Genomic DNA, 27,843 nt, shown 5'->3' on the forward strand with positions numbered 1-27,843 from the left:
TACTCTCAGAGGAGAGGATGGAAAGCTCCAGATAGAAGTGTACAGGAAACCTACACATACGGATCAATACCTGCTCTTCGACTCACACCATCCACTACAGCACAAGCTGGGTGTAATCCGGACATTACAACACAGAACCAAAGAAGTGCCCACAGGCTCAGAGGGTAAGAAGAAAGAGGAAAGGCATGTCCAGAATGCACTCTCAGCCTGTGGTTATCCTACTTGGGCTATCAACAAAGTTGTTAGCTGAAAAACAGTGTCCAGATGACTACGACTGAAACCTTTTCTACGATAGAACACTCCTGGACGAATGAGGGACTACACCGTCTTAATCATCAGGGAAAAGCATCCAAGTGGGGTGTGATCACCCTCTCCCGGCAGAGATTTCTGCAGAATATGTGCTTCAGTATCAACTGGCTCTTCAAGAAAAGGACACGCCATGCTTCATACTAAAGACATTAATTATTGCTTGGACTGATTGATAACTGCAATTCTGTGGTATTCTTATTTGATGAGGCTTAGTTGAAGAAAACCTGCCAGTGAGCTTGCCAGAGTATGTTGCCATAGTAATTGACTCAGAGTTAAGCTGAACTGGTTTTGTGAAACTGAAAACCCTGCGTTTTCTTCAACTCTGAGTCAAGTAACAGAGTTTTCACTAAATCCAGTTTTGCTCACTTTAGCTCAAAGATGGCACTTGAATACATCCCTGAAGTGAGCACACTAATGATCTGCTCACTGGTTCAAGTTGTTGACCAAAGCAAACTACATGTTGGTCTACAGAGAGATGGAGTTGGAGTTGATGGAGTTTCTACATTAGAGCCATCTGGTTATATCAAAATAATACTCTTGCTAATCAGAAAAGCATTATATATAAAGGTAAAGAGTCAAACCTACAGCACCTGGGCAATTCATCAATACTTCTAGATGAATCATCTTAAAACGCACTGTGTCTTTAAGAAAGCATATTGTTTGTCCTGCCTCCCATTCACTCCCCTGTGGTGTAATTATAAATTAGCAAGAACAACCCTGACTTGGCTGAAATGGCTGACTAATCTAATCACACACAGATACAAGATAAGACATAAAACACACAGATAAGACATACCTAAAACTCTGTCTAGAGTATAGTGAATAAATTATGTACAGCAATTTCGTCTATCACTCAAATCCCATTTAGAGTATATGATGGTTTCATTTTGAACAAATTTCTTCAAAGGCAAAAGGTGATTCACACTATAAATGAAAAAGCCATGACAACTACAAAATCAGTGAACTAACTCACTCTGTAAATGACAAAACAAGTATATATTGCATGGTCATCACTAATTTCTACCACTTCTGTTACCACTTCTACAACTGCACGTACAGTTTGGAACTTTGCCCTCTCCCTCCACAACAATGTCCAACTTCATATCTAAATTTTTCCTCAAGGTCTCAAGGCACAGCAGTGGAGCCATAACACATACAGAGACTGTTTCACAGAGAGGAGACAGAGAAGAAAGAGGAAAACATTAATATGCAAGGGTATTTCTTCTTGTCTACTTGGTCAGAGAAATCCTCTCTTTTGTGGATTTTAAAATAAAACTTTACCTTTATCTGTTGGCTGCAACAAAATGCAGTCACAACTTTGTTTGGTACCACTTGGATCTAATGGAAAACTCTAACTGCAAACCACCACTGCAAACAAGGAGGATTTATTCGGAGGGATGGGCCATCTTATGATTGAACAAACTTTTTTTTTTTTTAATTTAGGTGCAAGATTTTCATTACAACCCTGACCATAGATAGACTTGGAGTTGGATCTATTTCCTCTGAACTGGAAACTGATAAAAGACGTCAGCAGAGAAGACAGAACATTACGCCTCTGAAAACCTTCACTAAACTTGCATGGTTCATCTCAGGGCTTCAGTACGTTGTGGGCTTTTTTTTAAAGCAACAAACAGAATAGACAAACATTTGGAGTTTGAAATCTTTTCAACATAATTAAACATATACTCTGATACAGTTGGAACACACAAGGTAATTATTATAATTATTATTATTAAGTTCCCATGTTGAGATAAACAGCTCAGTCCCAGGGGGATCCGGATGAGGATTTGAATTAACATGAAGCATCAAGAATTGCATTTTTTTACAGCTGTTATTGTGCCAAAACAATATTTAAAACAACATCTTATGGAAATGGTAAAATGTGATGCTTTAAGATGTTTTTTGGTATCTTCTAACAAAATGGAAGGTTACACTTTATTTGGATAGTCCGCCTACAGATAGTTTATAGAGTATTTGTAACATTTCAACAGCTTATTAGTTGAGATTCAACAATTCAACTGTTTTACAAATAAAACCATTTTCTAGGTTTGGTTAGGTTTAGGCACAAAAAACATCTTGGTTAGGGTATGTTGAATGAATTGTCACATGTACTCTATTGATAATCTGTTAAACATCTACAGACAAAGCGAAACAGCTGAAATGTTACAAATACTCTATAACCTATCTGTAGGCAGACTATCCAAATAAAGTGTTACCAAACTGAAACACTATTGAAAAATAAAGGCAGCATCTTTGCAATAATGATTAAAAAATATAAGGAATACGTTTGGTTTTTTTTTTGGCAAAACAAACTCAACATCTGGAATGAAAAGAAGCTAGTTTTTTTGTTTATGTTATAGCTAGTTTTAGCCATGGCAGAGAGGAGACGAATGGGCTACAGCGTGCACAGGGAGATTCTGGATGAAGGAGCAGTGGATGAGCTGGCAGACAAGTCTGACTCGAAAACATCTCTGTCTGAGAGGGTCAAAAAGTCAATAAGGTAAAGTTCCCCACATCTAATCTACTGTGAATCTCAGCTAATATCTCTCTACATGTTCAGACATTTCTGTGTATATTTTATTTTTGTATCAAAGCACAAAGCATATAGCACTGTGAGTTCATAAATTTATAGCCAATTACTCTCTAAATCAGTCTCAGTCTTCATAAACCAGATTTCTTAACGTTACAAATAAAGTATTAAATGTAATGTATGTAATGTTTGTACTTCTACATTTTAGTTCAAACTAGAGCTGCTGGCCCTTGATTACATACACTAATACATGTGAACATTTTCACTTAGTACATCATATTACAATAAACAAATTGCGCAACAAGTCCTGCTTATCTACTTACTACCTTCTTGCAAAAGTCGTACTGGGGTATGCATGTCAAAAGGTCTTTGGCCAGGTAGATAGATACAACATGCAAGTAAATGAGGATACATGAGAAAAGTAGTTAACCTTTCCACTTTTATCCACATTTTAGATTTAAAATTCCTGGAAGTTATCACAAACAACAGTTTTTTTTCATGTGCTCCTTTTTGCAGTAAAATGGTATTTCTCAGGCACCAGTTTCCAACATAAACACACATGCATAAACATACATGCAGTCACTTGACAAATAAGTAAGTAAAGGTACTTTTATAATGTCAAATATGTAGAGAGACAAAACAGAGCTACACAAACAGGGTCAAGATCGCATCCATGTCTGAGGCCAAAAGCGACAAGTTCTGTCTTTCCAAATGTAAGAATACTGCTTAGTGAGTTCTTTAATGATTACAGGAGGATTTTGGTTAAGAAATGCATTATTTACTCGTGTAATGCCTTGAATGGTTTGCTGAGCTCAAGCAAGAATAAACATACAGTTGACAGACCAAAAGGATAAAAGATAATTTATTAACTTTTTTGGTAGTTGGAAAAAAGTTAAGTCAACATCAAAGGTGGCAAAAAGTCGGCCAAAACAACACCAAGACTCAGACTCAAGCATGAGAACAGACTCAACACATACCGCACCGCTGATATCAAAGAATATCCCTACAAAAATGTGAACCCCCCCCCCTCGTCTCTTCTTTCTCTCAGGTGTTCTGGTCCCAGGTTGAAGAGCTGCCTGCTGGGTAGTGTTCCTGTTGTATCATGGCTGCCTCAATACTCCATCAGAGAAAACGCCCTGGGTGACCTGATCTCTGGAATCAGTGTGGGGATCATGCATTTGCCGCAGGGTGAGGATGGAGGTTCAGGAAATAGAGATGCAGTGAGGGGTGGATAGATAGAAGAGATAAAGGATAAGATATTGTTCTAATTTGTTTATTCTAAATGGTAATATGCACATTATGCATTGCTTTGGTGTTTCTTCACATTACCCTAAAACTCAATATATTCCTTGTTTTGTTTTCTAGTTATTACTGTATTGTAGGAAATTATATTTATCCTCTGCTATCCCTACAGGTATGGCCTATGCCTTGCTAGCAGCTGTTCCCCCAGTCTTTGGCCTTTACTCCTCCTTCTACCCAGTCCTCATCTACTTCATCTTCGGCACGTCCAAGCACATCTCAGTTGGTTTGTACTTTAACACTTCCTGTATCTGCACACTGGGTCATTTTCACAAGTGTGAATTAACGCACTGCAAGGTTTTGAAATTCACTCAAATAAGAACAAGCTTACTAACAGACTGAAACAATATTTCTTCGCCCTCTAATCTACAAGGTTCAGGTATGTGATCTTCAGTTGAAGCTCAAGACTTTTAGGAAGCTATATTCCCTTCTATTGATTTTACTATGCAGCCATTTTGATCGCTTGAGGGGAAGTCATTCCAAATCTTTTGATATGTTTGTTTTAAAGCACCTGAAAATCTGGTCTCAAACCTCATTTTTAATATTCATGATTAAATAAGAACTTATTTAGATTATTTATTAAGAGTTTAAACACTCAAAAACAGCTAAGCTAATCTGCTCCTTAAAGACTGTGTGAGGTCTGATCAGATTTGATTGACAGTGGCATCTCCCTGTCAAAATGAGCTTAAAACCTAACAAACTTTAATCAGATTCTGAATCTAATAGAGATGCGAACTGGGAGGAGCCGCTGGTTCTGAAAGTGTTTTCCCCATTCTGTATTCCTATTTCAAACTTTTATTTAAATAAAATCCTAAATGTTGCTCAACATAGAAAGATGGGACTCTCCGGTATAAAGATCATAGAAGTTTATGTTATGGCCACCAGTTTTAATTATTTCAACTTTGTTCCTGAGAAATCATGTTTTGTTATCAGTTTGGCATGGCAGACTGGTCTAAATACTACAATACCCCTGTGCCTCTGGAGAAGAAGCCAGTCAGGGTGTCAATCAGAGTAGCAAATTAAAAACACTGTTGTTGAATTTGTGAACAAAACACAACACCATACTTGCTGAATTCATCTAAAATTTTCCTAGAAATCTAAACAGCTGCAGATGTGTTTTCAGTTTTTTCAATTCCATAATCTTTAGCTTCCACATGCTGTTAGCTGTGCACATAACCAAAATAAGCTCAGTGATTGGATGTTTCTTTGTAGAAATGCACCTTGGGAGTCATATTTAACTTCTTCCCCAAAGTTTTTATGTACACAGGCTTGTATCTTCGGGTTTTTATCAAAGAACCACATATTTTCTAACACAGTTGTTAATCTTTAATCCGGCAGAGTTTCATGCCGTTCCAAGCCATAGAAGTGCTCCAATTGTCATTTAACATTGTCTTTGGGAAAAATAAATGGGACCTTTACTTCTGGAACCAAGGCCAACCAAAATAGGTCATCCAACTTCGCAACTCCTTTTTTAAATTGCTCATTTCTGATTGGTAGGTAGAAATATGCAAGATCACCTTCCAACAGATGTCAAACCAGTGAGAATGGCACAGACAAAACAAAAATAATAACCACAATGGTTACAAATGTTCTCAAAGTTGCAGAAGATAATGTATTCACATAGGACCTCATCAGTTTTAGTAAGATGCTGCGGAAAAAATTGGGTTTCAGGATCAAGGTGGGGTCGAGGGAAATGTCTCTCAAAATATCCAGTGTTGTTATATAGCTGGCAAAAATTTGTGTTTATGTCTCCCTTCTCCAGGAACATATGCTGTGATGAGTGTGATGATAGGAGGGGTGACAGAGCGAATAGCCCCAGACTCGAACTTTATGATATGGAACAATGTGACCAACTCCAGTATAGTTGATACCATCTCCAGGGATGCAGAGAGGGTCAGAGTGGCTGCAGCTGTCACCTTCATGTCTGGATTATTTCAGGTTAATTTGAGTTAACTGGATAAACTGTTCTGGAAGTCAAATATTTGGGAATAATCCTCCAATTGGGTTTTGATGTTTCTTGTGTACAAGTAAAAATCTGGTAAGTAGTTGTCGAGAATAAAATAATCAAATCAATGAATAAAATAAAATACTGTACAAATACTCAACGCTTGCATTGCTCTTTGAAGACTGCAAGTACATGTCAACAAAAGCTTTTAGCCTTTATAGGATACATTTTCAAGAGATTATTGATAACTTTAAAAGCATGAAGGGGATGTACTTCTTACTATATTTTCTGATTTTTCAATTCCATATGAGCCTATATGTATTCTGTGAACTTCAGCTAGGAAACTTGGCTCCTCCCTAGTCCAGGCTAAAAGGTGAAATTGTAATTAATTAGTTATTAGATGGCTTAGGTCTGCTGTGATTAAAATGATGGTAAGACATTCATGTGTTTTTCATTCTATGTTATGTATGTAGATTCTGCTCGGACTAGTCCAGTTTGGTTTTGTTGTGACCTACCTGTCTGAGCCGCTGGTCCGAGGTTACACCACAGGAGCTGCAATCCACGTCATTGTGTCCCAGCTCAAATACACCTTTGGCATCAGCCCTGTGAGACACAGTGGACCATTCTCATTGATATATGTAAGAAAGAACACAGTCACAGTGATTAACAGCTGCTCGCTTGTTCTTTTAATTTTACAGGGGGTGAAACTAATAATTATTTCCAAAGCATTTATGGATTGATCCAACAGTCCTGAGTGATTTCTGTTAACCCTAAAACATCAGGAAAACTTTAAGAATCTTGTGCTGGAAAATGAAATACTCCTCTTCCAGTCTGCCTCATCAGTCACCCTTGTTGACCCTCTTATACGCATGCTCATATCTCCACAACATAAAAGCACCATGGAAAATGATGCCAGGGTTGAGACATTTGCTTCTGCCTTAAGATTACAACCCAGTAGAGCTGACAGTCTTCTCAGTGGTGGACAAGAATCTAAAATGAGCATTGTATTTTCTATTTTTACTACTTTTTTCTCTCAAGCTTCCACATATAAGTATTTAAGCAATAATTACATTCTTTCTTTCTTTCCAGACTGTGTTGGAGGTGTGTTATCTCATTCCACAGACAAACATTGGTACTCTTGTGGTCAGTATCGTCACTATAATCGGTCTCATCCTTGCAAAGGAGCTCAATACATACTTGAGTAAAAAAATACCTGTTCCTCTACCTGTGGAGCTGATTGGTGTGAGTATACAGAAATACATACATACACTTATACATATCCTCTATGGACAGTTAGTTCCTTAGAAAGGTTAAATGCACACACGCCCCCGCTACTACACTTGCACTCACTAATACATCTCTTATTATCTGTTTCTGCAGATTATTATTGCTACAGTAGTCTCCTGGCAAGTTAACTTGGAGGAGAAATATGGAGTGGATGTGGTGGGAGAGATTCCCTCAGGGTGAGAAACACACACAGCAAACATACAGGATTGTGTGTTTACGCATTTGAAAAGTAAAGTATTTGTAATAGGCAATGTACTCTGTCCATGTCTACCAGTCTCCAGCTGCCTGTTCTCCCAGCTGCTTCACTCTTTGGTCAGGTGATCGGGGATGCCTTCGCTCTGTCTGTGGTTGGCTATGGCATCGCCATCTCACTGGGACGAATCTTTGCCCTGAAATATGGATACAATGTGGACAGCAACCAGGTAGGGAGGCGATAGATGGAATCGAAGATGATATGATTTTACGGTTGATATCTTGTATATAAATAGTGTTTTTCCTTGTTCAGGAACTAATCGGCCTGGGTCTGAGTAACTCCGTCGGAGGAATTTTCCAGTGTTTTGCCATCAGCTGCTCCATGTCTCGCACCATGGTTCAGGAGAGCACAGGCGGGAAGACTCAGGTTGGTATGAGTGGACATTTTGCTGAAGTGCCCTTGAGTAATACAGTGGGGGTGTACTCTTATCTCTCTATGAAGGCAGGTTAAGATAAAAGTGCAGAGAGCATTTAGTATGATTTTAGAACTCAGTGAGCAAAGTAGGTCACAAACAAAAACAAAGTGAGTAGTAGGGTCAGTTCACACAAATTACACACAAAAAAACATAAATTCTCACTTACCCCTCCTTGTATCTATGCAGAAAATCAAAACAAACTCAATGGCTATACCACTTGAGGTAAAAGAGAAAATTTGGGTTTGTTTTTTTTTGGGAGAGCCTCGGCCAAAATGGGTAAGTTACATAAATCACTACAGAACTAACAAAGAAGTAAATAAATATAAAGGCAAAATATTAAAAACCCACAACTTCCTGAAAAACAATACATGAATTATGATATTGATGATATTACACCAAATGTCTACTGTATGAATGTTAATACTGATTTTGTTTCTTACGTAGTACTACAGGCCAGTACTTTCCCTAAAAAACAAAATCAACACAAATTCCAAAATCATTTTAGTTTGCATGACATGTGTTGCTTCTCCTGTGCACTTTTTTAAACACCATTTAGAAAAATGCTTATTGGTTTTCATGCTTGGTCTCTTTTAAACTTGACAAGGACGTTTCATGAGACAATTTTTCAGATCATCATTTTCATCCCAACACTTCACTCTGACCGTAGCTACAAACTTGGGCAATCTTAAAGGTTAAACGGAGTGAAAAGCCAGTCATAATTAACGTTACTCTCTGGTTAGTGGCATCATTAAAAAACACTTACGGAATCGATTTTTACTCACATCGTTGAAGTCCACCTACATAAACACAGATTTGCTGAAAGGCTAAACCAATTTAGTCTGACAACACCATTAATCAGCTAAGGCCCATTACAGAGGAGAAGAGAGGAGTGGCTTTAACTGATGATGCCTCGACTCCTCTCATAATCATGTACCAATTCACTCTAACCACTACATCATTCATCTTTTCTGTATTTTTTATTTAACTCTCTTCCTCTGAGCTCTCTCCTGATTTCAATTCATCACGCCTCTGTATTCCCTCTCTCTTCACTGCAGGTTGCTGGGGCTCTATCAGCAATAGTTATCCTTTTCATCACACTCTGGATTGGAGCTCTCTTTGAAGATTTGCCGAAGGTACTGTGCGTGTGGGTGTTTGCATGTGCTCACATCTGTGCACAAGCATAAGCATACACATGTGTCCAAGTCCGAGAGTGAATGTGTTTGCAAAATTATAAGCCCTCTTCAGCACTCAGCCAAAGTGAAAAATATAGACAACAGCTGAGGTTGTGTTGCTATGATGTCACCATCTTCAGCTTCAGTCTAAAGCTACTGGCTACTTTTAAAAACAAATTAAAACATCAGGGGCAATAAAATGATCACATTGATATATCTAAAGTCATTCAGCTGAAAAGAGCATAACTTTTGAGGCTGTAAAGCAAAGTATGATGAAGATTATGATTTTTTTTTTTAAACACTGCAGTTCAGTGCTTAAGACTCTTAGCTGTTTGTTTGCAGTCTATTTAACTAGAGCACATAAAACTTCCAAAAACCACATGAGAGGTCTATCTCAAACTAACTCACCTTCATGTTTTGGGCCTCAAAACTGGAGTGCTCCATGTAAACTGTATTATATTTGGCTCACTTTGCAGGCAGTGCTGGCTGCCATCATCTTTGTCAACCTCCATGGCATGATGAAGCAGTTCATGGACATCCATGCACTGTGGAGGAGCAACAAAGTAGACATGGTGAGTGCACTAAAATGTAGACAAGGAAATGTTTAATGTTTTGGGACAGACAGATTACTTCAGATTTTGGTAACAGGATGTGCTGCACTGTTGTGGATATCTGTTCTTTTTAGATTAAATGTTATCTTAAGTCACAGTGTTTTACAAACAATTTGATGTAGTCTGCTCAGATAAACAGTACTTGTTCATGAAAAATTCTCCAGCACAGGATACCCCTAAAAATAATTTCAGCCTTACCTATTAGATTATTGCTAACATACTGTGGTCTTCTTACTCATTAATGTTAGCATGTTACAAAAACATGCTCCATACTGTTAGGTTAACTGCTAACAAGCTAAACTTTGCTTAAACTGATTGAGCTGCATTTAAGGATTTAGGTAACAACATGACCTTTTCTGTGGTGCCACAATCAAGTGAAACATTTTCCTCCATTAATGATAAGCATTTAAGAAAAGCAAACCATTTTATTTCCATCCAACACTTTTGCTTCTCACGTGTGATGAGCGCTACAGTTAAGGGATGCTAGACTTGTTGTCTTGTTTTATTACCGATTGCTATATTACTCATCATCACTCTCTTTCTCTGTCTATCTCCAGATGATCTGGGTGGTCACTTTCATCCTCACCGTGCTGTTCAACCCTGACCTGGGACTGGCTGCTGCCATCGGTTTCTCCATGCTCACCATCATCTTCAGGACACAGCTGTAGGAAAACTGTGTCAAGCTGAACATTAAGCTGTCAAACACCAGACCCAACAACTAACTGATTCGTTCTCTTTCAGACCATGCCTAAATGCAAAGTATCTCAAATTGTTCATACAGTTCTTTGTTTTGTGTGTATTCCAGACCTAAATACTCACTATTAGGGCAGGTCCCAGGCACTGACATTTACAGGCCACTGGAGGACTACAATCAGGTATGACACATTATATTTAAATAACTTGAAAGCAGGAGCGAGGATGAGCACTGGTCCAGAGATGAACAGAATAATCAGAGCAAATTTTTATAACAAATGCAAAGTGACTAATGTCAGTGTCTGTGTCTTATCAGACCACATTGCACTCTGCTTCCAAACCAATGCTCAACCTCACCCCTGCATTCAATACTGATACAATGTAAAATGTTATTTTTCAACTTTTATTTACACTTTAAATTTTGTTAGTCCCATTGTCCAGCCTTAAAGATGTGATCTGCGAATCACATACCCATTACATCACATTACCAAAATTTGGTATGAGTCAGTTTCAGGTGTTATTTAAAGGTCCAGTGTGTAGGCATTTAGTGGCATCCAGCGGTGAAATTGCAGTTTGCAACCATTCGAATACCGCTCGCATCACCCTCCCCTTCCAAAGCTGTAGGAGAAACTCTATCTAGAGCCAGTGTTCGGTTTGTTTGTTCTGGGCTACTGTAGAAAAACGGCAACATGGCGACCTCCGTGGAAGGGGACCTGCTCCCTCTGTAGATATGAAGGGCTTAATCTAAGGTAATGAAAACACAACGATTCTTATTTTCAGGTGATTATACACTAATTAAAACATACTTGTGAATATTATATTCTATTTCTGCCAGTAGCTCATCCTAAATTTTACACACTGGACCTTTAGTCCAATTTCAAATGAGAAATGTTATTTTAAAAGACTAAGTAAAGCCGAACTTGACAGTAATAACTCACTGCCAAAAGTGTTACAGTTGTTCAGCAAATATTTGTTTTTGAAGGCAGAAATCAGTATTTTTTTGTATTTTGAATATCACACCTTGTCAATGATAGGTAGCCTAATATCTGGGATACATTACTGTCTTTAAATGATAAATTAATGAACACAATACATCACTGAACAATTAATAAGACAATACAGCAGAGAAAACTACTTTCTCACTGATCTGTAATTTAAAAAACAATATTGTTGTTACCCTAGTAAATTGGTGTGCAACTCTTTGTTCATACCTAGCAGCATTTCATTTTTATAGTTCCACCATTTGACAGTCAATGTACCGTGTGCCCAGGATGATGTGTGAAAGCCAAGATATTTATTTTTTTAGTTAGACAGTCGAACAAAAGATGTCGAACAAAAACTGTCAATAGGATGCTTATACAATTGAGTAAGAGTTAAGTAGGATGTACAGTTAAGTTTAGCGTGTTTGTCAGTGTTTTAAGCCTTGAGCATCATGGCTCTAGTGATGGCAATGACGGTCAGTCGGTCAGTCGACTACTATTGGATGGATTGCCATGAAATTTGGTGCAGATATCCATGGTACCCAGAGGATTAATCCTGCTTACTTTGGTAATCCCCTGGCTTTTCATGTAGCGTGACCAGCAGGTCAAAGTTTTCACTTATCCTGTGAAATATCGCCACATCTACTAAATTGATTACCACAAAATTTTGTACAAATATCCATGGTTCCTAAATGACTTTGGTGATCCCCTGCCGTTTCCTCTAGCACCACCATGAGGTTCACATTTGTGGTTTCATGTGAAATGTTTCAACAACTATTAAAAATTTAATATAAAATTTGGTACACACATTTGTGTTCCCCCAGGATGAATTATAATAAGTTAAGTGAAGGGCAACATTTTAATTTGACAGTACTTTGGTTTGATACAGATATCTGCAAGACATTCACATCAACCTCACTGGAAGTCGGGAATGAAGCATTCCCCCCTTTGAATTACTACCTACCATAAATGAACGCAGCATTATGCTAATACATTTGTTCCACTGTTAGTTTCCTCTCAGCTGATTTGACATTGTAGCTCTGCCGTGATATCATAAACATCTGTTTGAGATATAGTGCCCTGTTGTGTGTGATGTAAAATACTTTGTAGTGCTATATTTGCCTATTTAATTGATTAACTGACCGATTGGTTTTAGGTCAGGCAGGTGCCAGGGATTTTGATCTTCCGCTCTTCTGCCACCCTCTACTTTGCCAATGCTGAGATGTACCAAAATGCCCTTGGAGAAAAGGTGAGGACACACACATACACACCCTTAACCTATCTTGAACCTTTACCTAACCCTAAAACCAAACAGCTCTTTAAAGCTGTGAAAAATGACTTTCCAAAAATGTCCTCTCGCTCAAGGTCTAAAAATAACATTTGTCCTCACAAAGAAAGGGCTCATATCAGAACACAAACACACACAGGAATATTAAAGTGTATTAATATATTCATGTGGATGCCCCCAACAAACAGTGTCAGATGTACAAACACACCATGATGGACACACAAGCCTAGATTTATATGAACATACAGATAAACACACCACAGCTACATACACACACAGAGAAAAAGAAACAACCAACTCCAGCAACAATCCCCCTTGTCACAATTTCCATGCAATTAACTCCTCTCTTACAAACATTATTTCTGACACACTAATAACTGACCTGACATTTCACCAATTCACACATCACAACCGTGACAGACATTGTTCAAAATGTCATCCCACCATTTTCTCCTCTCTTTTCTTCTATTAAACTTTTTATTAAACTCTCCCCTTCTTCTCCTTCCTCCCCCCTTTGTTCCTCTTCTTCCGTCACGCCTCTTTGGGACAAATGGGAAGACAAATTTGAGGGAAGGTAGAAAAAAGTTGGAGGAAGGGTGAGAAGCAGAGACTGAATAAGGGAGGGAGATAATGGAATGTCTCATTCACTAAAGTGTCAGCATGTCAAAGCCACACGGTCGCTCTTTTCTTTCTAATCTTTGATGCACAAATAAGCTTTCATAGAGCTGTCGTTGACTTGCAGATGCTGCACATTTGTTTACAAGGTGAGAAATTGCCAACAGATTAATCCTGGTACTTTTTGGATCTGGATGATAAGCGTTTCTACTCCACCAGTCACTGTGGCATGCAGACGACTCAAATTTGTGGATTCTTTTCCATGAAATAGTGAAAAGTGCTGGAAACTTGGGATCACTTACTGTTTGTTCTCATTGGCAGCGACTGAGCTGATGGGTTGCACTTGTGTAAGGGGATGCTAATGCTATAATTGCATCAACTGGTGATGTCATGCAGCAAGAAAAGTTTTTAGAGACGAACAATACATTGCTTTTGCATACATTCTCTTTCCTATCATACTATTACATTGTCTTGATGAGTTAAAATGTCCTACAAACTCCTAAGCAGTGTTTTTGAGATGCTAATTGCTATCAATTTACTTTATGGAGAAGAAGGAAGGCTTGAATGGCTGTAATCAAATTCTGATTCACTTTGCAGTTGCCAAGCAGACATTTCATTGATGGAATTAAAATCACACAAACAAAATCCGATTGGCTGTTGATGACTGATGACATGACAATTATTTTTACAATTTGCATTTCCTGGTTGCTCATTAGTCCTTAGTCATTGCAAATTGTGTTTTCTAAACACTTGGCATCAAAACTACTTTATGTGAAGATGCATGATTTAAATACAAACGGGATGCTTAAATGATCCATTGCTTTGTACCCCTTCAAAAAGCGCTCAGAGTCATCTACAGTAACTTAGCTATAGATCAAATTCCTGACCTGACTGGAGCTGTTAGAGATTTCAGTGTGATGTTGTGTATATTTTAACAGCACTTAAGCTTGTCAGCACAAAGGCTTGAAGGACAGGAAAATCTTGCCCCCATACTATCCAACTGAAAAGTATCTCTTCTTTACTGAGTCAACAAAGTGGCACACTTCTCTGTGTATGGTTTGGTTTGCAAATCATCCTTTTTGAATGCGCAGATTTTCAGTAACAGACTATTACTCTAGCAACTAAAACTATGTGGACAGCAGGGTTATTGAGTGAATTGTTGTTGGCTTGTTATGCATACAGTACAGTATTTTTGTTAGAGCTATACGTGGTGTTGTAATAGTATTCTTTTGGACAGGAATGCAGTGTTACATGCTTTTGACCCTTTGAAACTAAAAATATACCTCACTGCATTTCCATGCCTAACAACACTGTAAAAAGGCCAACTTTTATTCTTTGGCATAAATTGGGATTACAAGTAGTTTAAAATATAAATTATCAGCATTTAAATAAAAAAATAGAGTGGGGCCTACAAACCAATTTTGTCTCTTGCTTCAACAAAAGTGAGACTCTGAGAAAGTTCTGTTAACTTGTGTTCTTTGGTTGTGGAATGCAGGAAAACAAATGTAGTTAGTTTCATAGTTAATTTCATGTTTACTTTATAGAAGAACCCTCAAGCAAAAGCATCAAGCTTCCTGAGCAAGTAAGACTGTCTTTTCAGCAATGTGCTGTGGTTGTGTTTCATACAAGTGTATGGACAAGCGTGACATCATTCCTTCAGGCTGCTCCCTGCCACACCTGCTCTTGATGTTTTTTATTGTTTTTTTTTCTTTCGAGGATTTAGTCTAGTTGGACTGACTGAACAGGCTAAGCTAGCTGAGATAAACGTTTGTGTTACCAACAGCATAATAAACTGGAATAGACAGGTATTAACATTAACAGAGCTATAAACAGTAATAAATGTTCATCTAAACAAACATTTGTTTTGATGCTGTCTATCACCCCTTGTTGTAACACAAAAGTGATTTGTATAACATTTTACGTTTTCCTCTTACAGTAGGTCTTTTCTGGGAAAAGCCCTTTTTTCACAATCTTTGATGTAAACTCGAGAATTTATCAAGACCCTTCTTACTCAGTTGTTTTTATTACTGATTTTTAAAATTGTGTGCTAATTTTTTCTAATGTTTATATAAATGTAGAAATGAAATACAACTGACAGTCCTCTCTTTGATTACTTAATTCAACTTGAAAATAACAACAACTTACTGTATATCAACATAAACAGAAAGTTGATTGAAGTCTCTTGGGGAGATGCAATATTGAAAACAATCCCCACTATGTTTGTTGAAAGATATAGTTCACATTTGTTTTAATAAGCTTCAATATGGTTTGTTGCTGAAGACATTTAGCTTGTTGCATTAGAAAGTAAAGAACAGAAAAGGTACAGCAGTTGCAACAGTATAGGACAAATATCAGTACAAGTACATATATCCTATAATACCAGGTGAAGTAAGTAGTCATCCCCCATGTGTTCTAAAGAATTGGTGCAGTTTAAAAATAGAATAATGCTTTTTAAGGTAAAAAGAGCAGCTGATGAATAAAAAAAGTAAAACTGTTGCAGTCATAATGAATACCTCAGGAGGAAGCAAGATTTCACTGGCTGTAGAAAATTTATGTGAACTTCACTGTTACCATGTGCGATTATCTTTTGCTGTTTCTTTTAGTCTGGCATTGACATTATTAAGATCCTGTCAGCAAAGAAGAAATTAGAGGCCAAAAGGAAGAGGCATGAGAAGGAATATGCAAAGAAAGCTGCCAAGAAGAATGCAGTGGACATGGTGAGGATGACCAGAGACATGATATTTACTATAATTTGCAAGCTTGACACATTCCAAGTGCAACTGTCTTCTTATACAAATGCTTTTTTGTCAGTTTAATAAAAATGTAAGCAAAGAAGTATTCAAACATTTCAGACCCTAAACCTTGATGGTCATTTGAATTTCTAGTTCTGCAATAATCTTGATCACAAATGATTGTGATTCATCATCTAAAGCACAATATTTTACTTTGATTAACCTCTCATGAGTCTCTTTGCATTGTATGTTTCCTCCTGTACAGGAGGGGAAGCCAGAGAGGGAGAACCAGAAGGATGTTGCCATCATTGAGATGGATGCTGAGCCCGATCCCTCACTCCCCAGAGCCATGGTCCTCGACCTCAGCCCTGTCAACTTCCTGGATACTGTGGGAATCAAGACACTATGCAGCGTATGAATATGGCAGTCACATTTACACATGTGCACACACATATACAAAGAGAGAGAGGGAAATACTCAATGAAGGTTTAAGTAACTTGTACATATGAATAATTAAACTTCTTGAATATGTGCTTTTGTATGAATTGCATTAGTTAACCACTCTACAAATCAATATTTGTGTATATTTTGACAAAATGAACAGGTTACTTTACATTTCTACATTCTTGTCATCTAAAATTTATCCAAACATCTCTTTTAACGAAATGTTTGGAACAAACAAGCAGACAGTTGCTAGCTAATAATGCAATTCCTCACAAAATTAGATATTTAACTGGTCCTACAAGAATAAGGCAAATACAAGATTACTGATTCTGATCCTTTTATCTTTGCTGTATACATGTCTTCCTGTTTAACCAACTCTTGTAACTCTGCCTTTCTCATCTCTTCCTACAACAACTAGAACTTCTCCTTCATTAATCCCTCCCTTTCCTTATCATTTAGCTCCTTGGGCATTCAATTACTGTAAATTGAATTGTCAGACTAATAAAATGATCCGCAGTCTGACCTTTACTCTGTGCTTCTGTGTCTGTTTTAGATCCGGAGAGACTATGGGGATATTGGTATTGAGGTGGTTCTCGCTGGCTGCCAAAGTAAGTCCCTCTATATCACTAGAAATAACAAAATAGAATTTTAGCTGTGTGGATTTTGGTAGATTAGACTTTCTAACAATTTCTCAAAAATGAAATCCTTAAATCAGAAAAGTTAAAATTCTCCTGGAGACCAATACCAGCACAGCTATACCACTGTTTACAGCTGTTGGTATGACTAAACAGTAGATCTGCTTTCTGTATGTATCAGTGTTACAAATAAAATGTATTTAAATAAGCTTTTAATCCATTTGAGCAGAACGTATTCCATTGTAGATGTCACTGATCCCCTGACAGTTTGTCAGAAATATTCCAAAATACTGAAATCTAGTGGAACTTGTGTTTTTATTGTAATAAACCATTTACTCTTTATGTTTATTTTTTCCAAAATAGCCGACAAAATTAGGTCTGACTTGCTGTATGGGAAAAATGTGGGTCTCCAGGGAAAAAAATCTTACAACCTCAACGCTAGGAGCCATCCAGTTTATTATAGGACCAATAGCTCTAATTAGCCCGTACTGGGCTGATAGCCTGTAATGGCTGCAAAGGGGCTGCTAAGAATATTTATACAGGCAGGAATTTTAACAAAGTTTAATTAACACAAGGACTAACCCTACCATCCCCCCACCCTTTCTCTCTCTCTCTCTCTCTCTCTCTCTCTCTCTCTCCCTGTCTCTTATTTACTTTTGGTCCATTTTATTCCTCCTACCTCAAATGTACTAACTCTTTTTACCTTTCCACAACTTTTCATACACGACTTTCCCTCTGCATCCATTATTCCCTCTCTTTCTCCCTCTCTTTCTAGCCTGTGTGGTGGACAACCTGCAGACTGGAGGTTTCTTTAATGAAAAAGTGACAAAGTCCTGTCTCTTCTCCACCATCCATGACGCTGTTTTGCACTGTCAGTCTTCCAGAACACAGAGCCAAGACAAGGTGATATACTGTATGAGCATGCACACATGTACTCAAACACATTTACCTTTAGTGATAACCTCAATGTTACTTGTCGCAGGAGTCTCAGGAAGAGGTAATTCGCGAGGAGGTAATTTAGAAAATATACTGTAGGGTTAAAGCCATTGTTATAAATATTTACATACCTAATTTCTGTGTTTTGTATGCACTAAATACTATAGTACCCATGAGCATCATGACCTGTTACTATGAAGAAGATGCCATCCAGAGGCACATTCATATTAGGATATTTTTGTTGTCGTAATAATGAACAAAACACTTCAGCATTATCCAATAGTAAATATGGCGAGTGTATTAAATGAGTTATATAAAGCCCAACCTCTAACCTGCCGTTAATGGCTACAGAATTTCAAACTCAGTAATTTGATGTTGACAACTTGGGGGCAGTGCAACAATTGATCTGGCTAATATGTTAACAAACATCGAGCGGACACGGTCATTTCATTTTCTCTTTTAGCTCTGTTCTACCAACTCCTGACTCTAGCTGCTAAATGATCCACTATGTTCACAAGCTAGTCACTAACTGTGTCTCCTTGCTGTTTGGTGCTAGACAGATAGCATCCAGTGGGTTTTTAGAGCTTTTTCAGCTGCCTGCTGCAGCCGAAAATGACATTGATGAGAGAGGTCGAAGTGAATCAAAACAGTTAAATTGGCCATAAAACCAAACAATGAGTTAAAAGTCACTTTAAAGCTCCATAGAGCTGATGGGAAAACAGAGTCAGGTGATAATTTGTCACTATGAGCGACTACTTTCACATTATACGCAGTCATTTGATCTATTGTTAAATATTAATTAGAGCAGCTTTAAGTTTTTATGTACACAGTTGTAAACCTTTGACTTGTTTGCAATAGGTTTTTTCAGCAGAGGTGCTCATTGTAATGATTGAGCCAGGCTTCCATGTCAATCACATAATATTGTCTATGCAACAAATGAAGAAGAGTTTTACATTCTGAATCTTGGCTACCGCCACCCTCCTTGACGCAAAACATTCGATATGAGATGTAAAGGTAACCAAAGAATTACTGCAATTAAAAATAAATGTATGTAAAACTGTGAATGTAGCAGAAACGTCTACATGCATTACACTCTCCCAGTGAGTCTCCTGTTAGATGAAGAGAACTAAATGAAGTCACTGTGGTACATATGAGGAATTGGTGATATCTAAATTACATAGAAAAATAAATAAAAAAGTAAACGTCACATTTCTAAAACACTTCATCACTGACAAGAGACTGGGAAAATGACTGAGTTCACATAGCAGCCTGGAGTGTGGGAATGATGTATTAAAGTAATGTTAAAGGGGCAATATGTAAGCTTTGGCCAGAATTTTAGTTTAAAACATTCAAAAAATGAACTAACCTTATCAACAGAATGTGAAGAAGTAACAGCGCTGATGTCATGTCAAAGACTGGCCCATCATGTGTTGTAATACCACTTGTGCCGTGTGAGAGCCGATAGTCCGATAGTATAGCTCAGGTAGTTCCAGCTGGGAGATATATGTGAGCTGCAAGTTTGCTACGTTACAAACTACTCTTTTTTTAGTCAAATAAATAAACTAAATAAACTCACAAAATGTCAAGAAAGGAAATATTCTTACCTCACCTTCTGAATTCACATTTCTTTTACCGAACTAAGACCAGCTTAATTGCCTTGTTAACTCATCGTAAAATACACCTAATTCAAACTCGACAGAAACAAAATAAAACTCACCAAAACCGTCTTGCTTAGTCTTCCCCAGGGGCGTTTGTTGGATTAGAGGACATTCAGGGCTCAGCCCAGAACCCTGTCTGGAAGGTCCGGGGGGTTCCTCCTCCGGAAAATGTTTTTATAAACAGCTCTATTTTGATGCTTTTTTATGCACTCTCAAAGTTCATGTCTTAATCATTGAAACATTTAAATGTGTACCTCAAAAACAGTGGGCTTTATTGGCATGGGAAACTGACGTTAACATTGCCAAAGCAAGTGTGAAATAAAAACATGTACAAAAACAGAAAACATGTGAGATAAGTAAGATAAGATAATAATAATAATAAAAAATGTAGACTTGCAGTTAAAAGATACAAATACAAAAAGTGAAAACTACATAAACACTGCAACATTTCTGGGGGAGTTTATGAGTGTGTGTGTGTGTAGTTCATTCACTGTCCCTCAGGTTGTGGCATGTTGTTACATATTGGGCTGCAAGATATGCCCTATCATCTTCTCCTAGAAAAAAATTTATTTTGAGAGGTCATTTAGGTCTAATCTGAAATTACAGGGTTGAACTAAAGTAAAGTTTCTTATTTCATTGAATGTTTTACATTGTAGGAGGAAGTGCACTTCTGTCTCAACCTTAACTGTCGTACAGTGACCACATATTCTGTTTTCTTTTGGTTGCCATGATTTTTTGTGTCTTCCTTTTTTGATTGCCAGTTTGTGGTCACTGCTTTCTATCTCTGATGGTAGAGAGATATTCTGCCAATTCATAATCTTTTTTTAGTGCCAAATAACATTCTGATCTGAGCTTTTTGTTTCTTCTTTCCAATGTTCCAAATAGGTTTCTTTACATTGTGTTATAATTTGGTTGACTCTGATTGATGTTTGGAAAGCAGCGTTGTTGTGAGACTGGTCAGAGTGTGCCTGAGAGGGAGAGCAGTTAGTCTCATAGGGGACTCTTTTCTGGGCTCAGCTCTTGAGTTTGGAGGGCTTTGGAATGGAGGGTGTCTCAAAAATTTGAGTGGTATCTTTTGAATGTATTGAATTATCAGTGGGTATCTGCCTAATTCTGCTCCACATGCATTTGTTGGTGTTTTTCTGTGTACATGTAAAATGTATCTGCAGAATTCTTCATGTAGAGATTCTGTTGGATGTTTGTCCCAACAGGTATAGCTATGATGACTGATTGGACCCCCACTATCAAATATTTTAAGCCAAATTTTAATAGGAATTTGGAAATTATAAAAGTTTTCTCTTAATTGGATTTAGAGCTCTTTGAGCCTTTTCTTTTAGTGCATTCACTGCCATGTTGAAACTCCCTGATACTGATAACTCATACTGTGTTCAATGACATACTTATTTATTGTAAACTGGTATTCTGGGGCATTTTTGAAAAATCATGACATCAGTTTTCTTCATCTACTTCCTGAGTACTTTTCTTTTCTACGTCCAGCTATTGCTGTAGTCTCTCTCTCTCTCTCTCTCTCTCTCTCTCTCTCACACTCACTATGATCTTCTGTTGGAAAAGCAGTTACATGTATTTATGTTAACATTAATTTATTGGAATATTAAATATAAATATTAAACAATCAGAAAATAACGTTTTATTTCTCTGATTCACTGCTTCCTGCTAATAAAGCTCCCTCTCTTCGTAAAAAAGGTTTCAGTCGTAGTCATCTGGACACTGTTTTCAGAATCAAGACGTTTCGGCTCCCATCCGGAAGTCATTCCACAATTGAGAATGACTTCCGGATGGGAGCCGAAACGGCTTGATTCTGAAAACAGTGTCCAGATGACTACGACTGAAACCTTTTCTACGATAGAACACTCCTGGACGAATGAGGGACTACACCGTCTTACTCCCTCTCTTCATTCACTCTCTGGCTCACTCAACCACAATTGCTCATTGAGCCAGGAAGGAGGGCTTAGCTTTTTTAGTCTAATAAATAAACACAATAAACTCACAAAATGTCAAGAAAGGAAATATTCTTACACCTATTTTCCTTATTAAACAGAAAAATACAACCGTACACCTTTTGAATTCAAGTTTCTCAGCTTAATTGCCTTAACTCATCGTAAAATACACCTCATTCAAACTCAACAGAAAAAAATACATAGAAGATTTTATACCAGTAAAAATTGGTTAAAGCTGGTTTGGCATATCAGTTGAAGAATTGACAGACCTGTCAGCTAATAAGACACATGTATTTCCACGTATTTAAATGTAAACCCTCACCATAAACAACACTGTAATCTTCTTTAGTTACCAACTACTCAGTTAGAAGAGGGTAATTAGAGAAGAGGGAGAATTATTCATGGCTAAATAAAAAATCTTCAGTGCTACAGCCCTGGCTTCACAGGCCAGGCTACGCCCATGGTCTTCCCACTGTTCGAACAATCACCAACTCCTAGTTTGATCAAAATAAATCCTTAATCCACCGAGTTAGATGTGAAAAATATTCTGGCTCTACCAGCTGTCGCTACCTCTCTGATGCCCGACTTTCCTCTCGCTCCTCTCCCGCTTGACGCCGCTCCTGTCCACGCCTGAATGTGGCGTGTCTTTGTCGCCCCCGGAGTCAGAGTCCTGGTCCGAGCTGCTGCAAATCATCTCGGTACTGTATTCCCTGTCATCAAAGTGGCCTCTGTCGGTCTCGGAGGCGGTGTTTGGTCCTGGTCTGGCCGTGTTGACTGGGAAACTGCTGATTCCAGTTCCGTTGCCTGCTCACCAGGCTGCGGTTCTGGTGCTCAGTCAGCTAATAGCATTGTTAAGTTAGCTGCACAGCTAACTGAGCTAACTAGCTAACGGCAGCTAGCAGAAGTTATGACCTGATATGTGATATTCTGCCCCCTATTTATTTGGAGTATGAATTCGACAGGTGGAGCGTAGTCTCAACTCTTACATATTGCCCCTTTAATGGACAGTGATTAAAATGTGTCTGGATTCGTTTATTGAGCCATACTCTGTCCAGGCAGTGTGACCTGGACTGCCAATTGACACACTGTGAGATGGTTGGGAGATGGGTGAGATTAGGAGGTATTTGCAGTATTTTTAAAATTATATTTATGTATTTTATTATATTCTGATGCTAATACTTTATGGTTGTTTTTTCATACACAGTTTAACACATATTTTTGTATTCATATATTTGCATCAAAAATACTGCTCATCCCAGCACACACCATCAATCTCTGTCCGAAAGCAAATTACTCTCTGCTTCAACACATGGGAATTGTATGTGTGTGTGTGTGTGTGTGATTGTCTGTGTTAATCTCATTTATACAGCTGTGCTTGCATGCATGTCTGCATATTGTTCAGTGTGTGTGCTTTTGTTTCTGCCTGTTCTGTTTTAGTATTTAGTTGGGTGCGTGACTTTATGTTTCTGCTCCCATAGGAAAAATCTAACAAAGAACAAAGATGTGGCACTGGTCCATGAAATACAGTTTACAGGAGCAAAGGCTTTTCATGGGAGAGAGAGGGAGCTCACACACACACAAATACAGTCACTGGCACACACACAAGGGAATACAAACATACAGACGATGTAAGAGAGTGGACAGTAAGAGGAGCATGATGGTGCAAAGTGCAGACATCAGATTTTAAATAGTTTAACTCAGAACCATTATTTTTGAGATTGTGGCACACTGAGCCAAAGTTTCAGGCAAAATGTTAAGTTCCGTTCTGTTCCTCCTTATTAACCTCTACTGAGACTTCCATTCCACTGGCAAGAAAAGAAAAATCTGGCACATATTTTGAAGATCAGGCTGGTATTTTTCTCTTCCATTCCCACTTCCCACATCTCTCTTCTTCTCTCTCTGGTTCTTCTTCTCTGTTTTGATCGCTCCTGTCCTTCTGTTTCACAGGGGATCACAGCGACACATTTGTGAGTCCTGAGAGGAACGATGGAGGATATTATGAGAAAATGCCAGACACTTGTGTGTATGAGGATTTTATCCAGTGAGCTTCAAATAGCTCCCGTCTGTCACAAACACAGACACACAAACCTGCAGACACACACACACACACACACACATTGTAACAAACACAATACATGAAGACAAAAACAACAGAATGCAAATAAATGACAACAGACTACACATATGGAGTCTCACAGTAATATGCCATAGTGGAGGAGTATACGTGTCAAAGCAATAGCTCATGCAAAAACCACATAAACATACACACTTGTAGTTAAATCATATTAATACAGATTGATATTCTTCTGACTATTTTTGGCTAACTATGCATGTTGTTTTTAAAAATGAAGTTATTACATTGCATTTAAATCACTAACAAACACAAAATAAATACCTGCATGCATGGTTTATTTATGGAAATCAAAAAATCTGTTCATGTACTTACATGAAAAATAAACATTATTTACTTAGTCAAATACTTTTGTATGTGTTTGTTCATTTACTTTCCAAACACAGACCATTTTGGTTTGAATTTTTCAAGGAAGACATTTTGATTTGGTTACGCAATGACAGGAAATATCCAAATACCTCTGAAAAGATCTGCACTGATGAAACAGATGCCTCAAATATGGATGCAGAACATGATTCAAAAATGAATATCAGTTGGTCACTTCCATGTTTACCATTTGTGTCAATTTTAGAGAAAAGAAAATGTCTCTATTTTTTTGAGCATGTGTCTGCAAGATGTTATAGAAGTGGGAAGAGATTAATTTCCAGTGTTCCACCACAAAGATTTGCAACTGCAACAATCCTCTGTTAACTAAAACCAAATATAATGAGTCATTGTTTATTGGAACAGGAACACTGAATCATATTTAGTCGTAACAAAACAAAAACATTTTCCAGTAAAGGCTTTCATTAAAATGCCCTTTATGTTACTTTGCACAAAAATGGGGCTCCTTTTCTCCATGGATTCAGAGTTCAAAAAACAAGACAATCAAATTGATTATACTCACCAAATAAATGAAAGCATGTTATTTGCTCAAACACATAAAATGTTTTTACGTGTTTACGTTTTCCTGACATAGACCTCTTGTGGTCGTGTGAAAAAAAAAATATGCAGAAAAGCAATGTATCAACATCCTGGGACAAAAGTTTCAAGAGTGTGGCACCTGTAACCACACCCAAAAGTGATGTCACCGTGTACTGACCACATCTTGGAGAACACTTCTACATCACAGCAGCAAGGTGAGAAATTTAACCAAAAGAGACTAAACTGGTATTTCCTTTCACTACATTACTCAGTCTGACATCATGTTAGCTTTTCTGTTTGGGAGGGGTTTTAATTTTGCCCTAACCAATCAGTAACAAGATGGGCAGTGAGTCAGAGGTCAGGAACCAGGATAGATCTTTTCCTAATCTTAAAGCTGGACTAATCAATATTTTTATATTCATGATGAATCAAATGAATGCTAGTGAATGAAACTAGAGAATCGCCACCAACTCTGCAGTTCCCTTTTAGCTGTAAGGTGCATTTTAGCATCTTTGGGCTGATGCTACTGTTTTGGTTCACCACTCTCATCAACCTCATTTACAGCCGTAAATGAATGGAAAAGCTCTGATAAACCCACTGTACACCCACCCGGCACCAAATGGCAGAGACAACAACTAGCTGGTGAACATGGAGCATTTAGCAGATAAAGAGACAGGTATTTTTCTCAGGTGTTGATGGAGAGCAAAACAGCTAAAAGAGTGAATATTGGACTTACATTTGTTAGGTGGCCAGTAACATGACTGCAAGTGAATGCAAATGTTGCTCTGTGTCTACTGGAATGGGAAACTGTGGGGAATGAGGAAGTTCTGTTTACATTCACTCACCAAAACCCATTGTGTGTATCCTTGAGCTCTAACAAAAGTGTTGAATGCATTTCCTCCATCATAAAACAATTGCAAAGCCGATTTTTTATTTTATTTTGAGATCTGCATTATTTACACTCATGTTTCCTTGCAATCTTCTTCTTATTGCCTGCCTTTGCTGTGTGTGTATATATAGGTAATTTGCTAATGCATTCACCATAATAAGGTCATATAATGTCAATGTTGTATTTAAGCTACAGCTTATTCTGCTGGGGGGAAAAAATCAATTTATACTGCTTTAACCAAGCAGTCTTAAGTGCCTAGACCTAACAAAACACAATAGAGGTGGCAGATCATGAAGCAGTCATATTAATAATTTTCGTAAGGGTCGCTTGCAATGGCAAACAATGTCCACCAATAACTTACCAGGACTAGATCAGAGAACATGTGTCATTTTGGAAGACTTGTCTGGTATGTGCAAAATGTGAACCATGTGGACTCAACTATGGTAAGTTTTTACAGTAAATGAGGCTAAGCAGAAGGGGCGGGAGAAGAGCTATATCTCCGCCTCTGGGGAAAATATATAGGCTATATGAGTGTGTGTGTGTTGGTGTGTGTGTGTGTGTGTGTGTGTGTGTGTGAGAGAGAGAGAGAGAGAGAGAGAGAGAGAGAGAGAGAGAGAGTGTGTGTGTGAATACTTATTTAGTTTCTCCACAGACGTCGTTGACTGCATTCTTCTCTTGGCGGGTGGCGAGAGCAGAGCACCGGAGAGAGAGAGAAAGAGAGATACATACATAGCGAGAGAAAGGGAGAGAGAGAGAGAGGGGACTGTAGAGTCCGAGAAGAAGAGAAAAAGCTGAAACTTCACTGCTGACGCTCCTGCACAGGTTGGTTCATCTGATATTCTTATGATATTTCTGCGGGACTCCGTTTTGACCTTATTATGGCCACTCCACCACTAGCTTTATTGTTTAATCAATGTAACTTGTAGTTTTGCAGTGATGTTCGAACATGCGGCTTCTTCTCTGGCTTCCTCCATTCATCTTTTTCATATAAAACCCGCAGACATTTTTATTGATGTTATAGCGCCTATTCCACTACTACGGGCACTGGCATCGATATCAGCAGTCAGCCAGATGAATCGATTCTTTACAAGGCTATAATGCCAGCTTAATTAGAGACACTTGCATAGCAAACGTTTGCTCTTTTTCTGGAAACATGCAGCCAATAACCATCTTACTATCCAGTTATGAGTCTTTCCCATGTGCATGAAGATGGAAACGGTTGATTGCAGCAGAGATGAAAACAAAAGGGAGGTTTTGCGCACAAATGTCATTTGAGCAGTTTCCAATAATTATCCACTCATACGTATAGCTTACAAGTTTAGTGATAACGATAATTTCCACATGTGTGATGCACACTTTTCACAGTTATTCACGTGTTCTGTTATGATTCTGCCATATGCAGCTGAAATGAGCCATAGTCTATTTCCCCGTACAGAAGTGGCTACAAAGCAGAAATGTCGCCTGTTATTGAAGGTCAAAATCAGTCAAAAACCAGTCTACCCGCATTTTGATGTCCGGGTTTCCACTACGTTGGCTACATGAATCCTAATTATAGAAATGCATACCATCAGGTCAATGTTTCACTAAACCTGAAAGACGACACCGATCACCTCAGGAAATAGCATCACACCGGGCTATTTTTACCTGGCGGTACACACATTGTCATCTTCATTGTAATGCTGCACATACCATAAATATTAGCCTATGTAGATATAGCCTACTGTGTAGCCAGCTGGACCTGATGCAAGGGAAGCTTCATGTGTAATGCGAGAGATAGAGAGGGAGAGTGGAGAAGGGGCAGTGTGCTTCAGAGTTCCAAGAAAAGTGGCCTACACAAAGAGTATTTGTGTGTGTGTGTGTGCAGCAGGTTTGGCAGAAGTAGAGAAAGATTATTTTTCTTTTTTCCCATTTCAAATGTATTTGCTTTGGCAGTGATATTGTTTGTAAATCAGCACGCGAGTCCAAAACGCACGCGTGAGAAAGAAAAATATTCGTTGTAAACATTGAGACTGAAATAGCTAGCGTAAATAACCAGTGAAAATGACATAATTTATAATAAATGTAACTAAATTAAAATAGGCCTAAACTATCTCATCCAAAAATGAAATCTCTCAATGGTTCTTACTTGAGCCCTTTTATTGTTCCCATATTATACATTCA

General features: G+C 38.0%; 2 protein-coding genes across 4 annotated transcripts in view; both read left to right on the forward strand.

Annotated features, from left to right (window-relative positions):
• Window positions 1-1,355: 1,355 nt before the first annotated feature.
• Window positions 1,356-24,237, forward strand: slc26a6 (solute carrier family 26 member 6). Of its 3 annotated transcripts, none has more exons than XM_044211574.1 (20): window positions 1,361-2,019; window positions 2,650-2,809; window positions 3,888-4,027; window positions 4,254-4,364; window positions 5,901-6,076; window positions 6,557-6,721; window positions 7,173-7,325; window positions 7,464-7,546; window positions 7,645-7,792; window positions 7,876-7,989; window positions 9,094-9,171; window positions 9,687-9,782; window positions 10,379-10,485; window positions 10,627-10,696; window positions 12,651-12,743; window positions 16,001-16,114; window positions 16,395-16,541; window positions 17,127-17,181; window positions 17,984-18,111; window positions 23,708-24,237. In XM_044211574.1, the coding sequence occupies exons 2-20, from the start codon at window positions 2,682-2,684 to the stop codon at window positions 23,729-23,731; spliced, it is 2,130 nt and encodes a 709-aa protein (XP_044067509.1). In that variant the 5' UTR covers window positions 1,361-2,019; window positions 2,650-2,681; the 3' UTR covers window positions 23,732-24,237. The 3 variants fall into 3 exon arrangements, with proteins under 3 accessions (XP_044067511.1, XP_044067509.1, XP_044067508.1); XM_044211573.1 differs by having other exon boundaries at window positions 1,364-2,019; window positions 2,670-2,809; XM_044211576.1 differs by lacking the exons at window positions 16,395-16,541; window positions 17,127-17,181; window positions 17,984-18,111; window positions 23,708-24,237 and adding an exon at window positions 14,942-14,979 and having other exon boundaries at window positions 1,356-2,019; window positions 2,670-2,809; window positions 16,001-16,050.
• A 2,003-nt stretch (window positions 24,238-26,240) lies between these two features.
• mgll (monoglyceride lipase) overlaps window positions 26,241-27,843 on the forward strand; it is a 48,804-nt gene continuing 47,201 nt past the window's right edge. The window contains exon 1 of the mRNA XM_044209899.1: window positions 26,241-26,505. The gene's annotated coding sequence lies outside the window, so the exon portion shown is untranslated. The remainder of the gene's footprint in view (window positions 26,506-27,843) is intronic.

This window comes from Siniperca chuatsi, linkage group LG10 (assembly GCF_020085105.1).
Source record: "Siniperca chuatsi isolate FFG_IHB_CAS linkage group LG10, ASM2008510v1, whole genome shotgun sequence".
NCBI classification, from domain to species: Eukaryota; Metazoa; Chordata; class Actinopteri; order Centrarchiformes; family Sinipercidae; genus Siniperca; species Siniperca chuatsi.

What these genes read in the sequence shown, in the direction of transcription:
- slc26a6 (XM_044211574.1), top strand. Translation starts at nt 2,682, where the DNA reads ATGGCAGAGAGGAGACGAATGGGCTACAGCGTGCACAGGGAGATTCTG. An exon ending in AGGGTCAAAAAGTCAATAAG is followed by an intron (nt 2,810 to 3,887) that starts GTAAAGTTCCCC and finishes TCTTTCTCTCAG; the next exon opens with GTGTTCTGGTCCCAGGTTGA. An exon ending in GAATCAAGACACTATGCAGC is followed by an intron (nt 16,542 to 17,126) that starts GTATGAATATGG and finishes TGTCTGTTTTAG; the next exon opens with ATCCGGAGAGACTATGGGGA.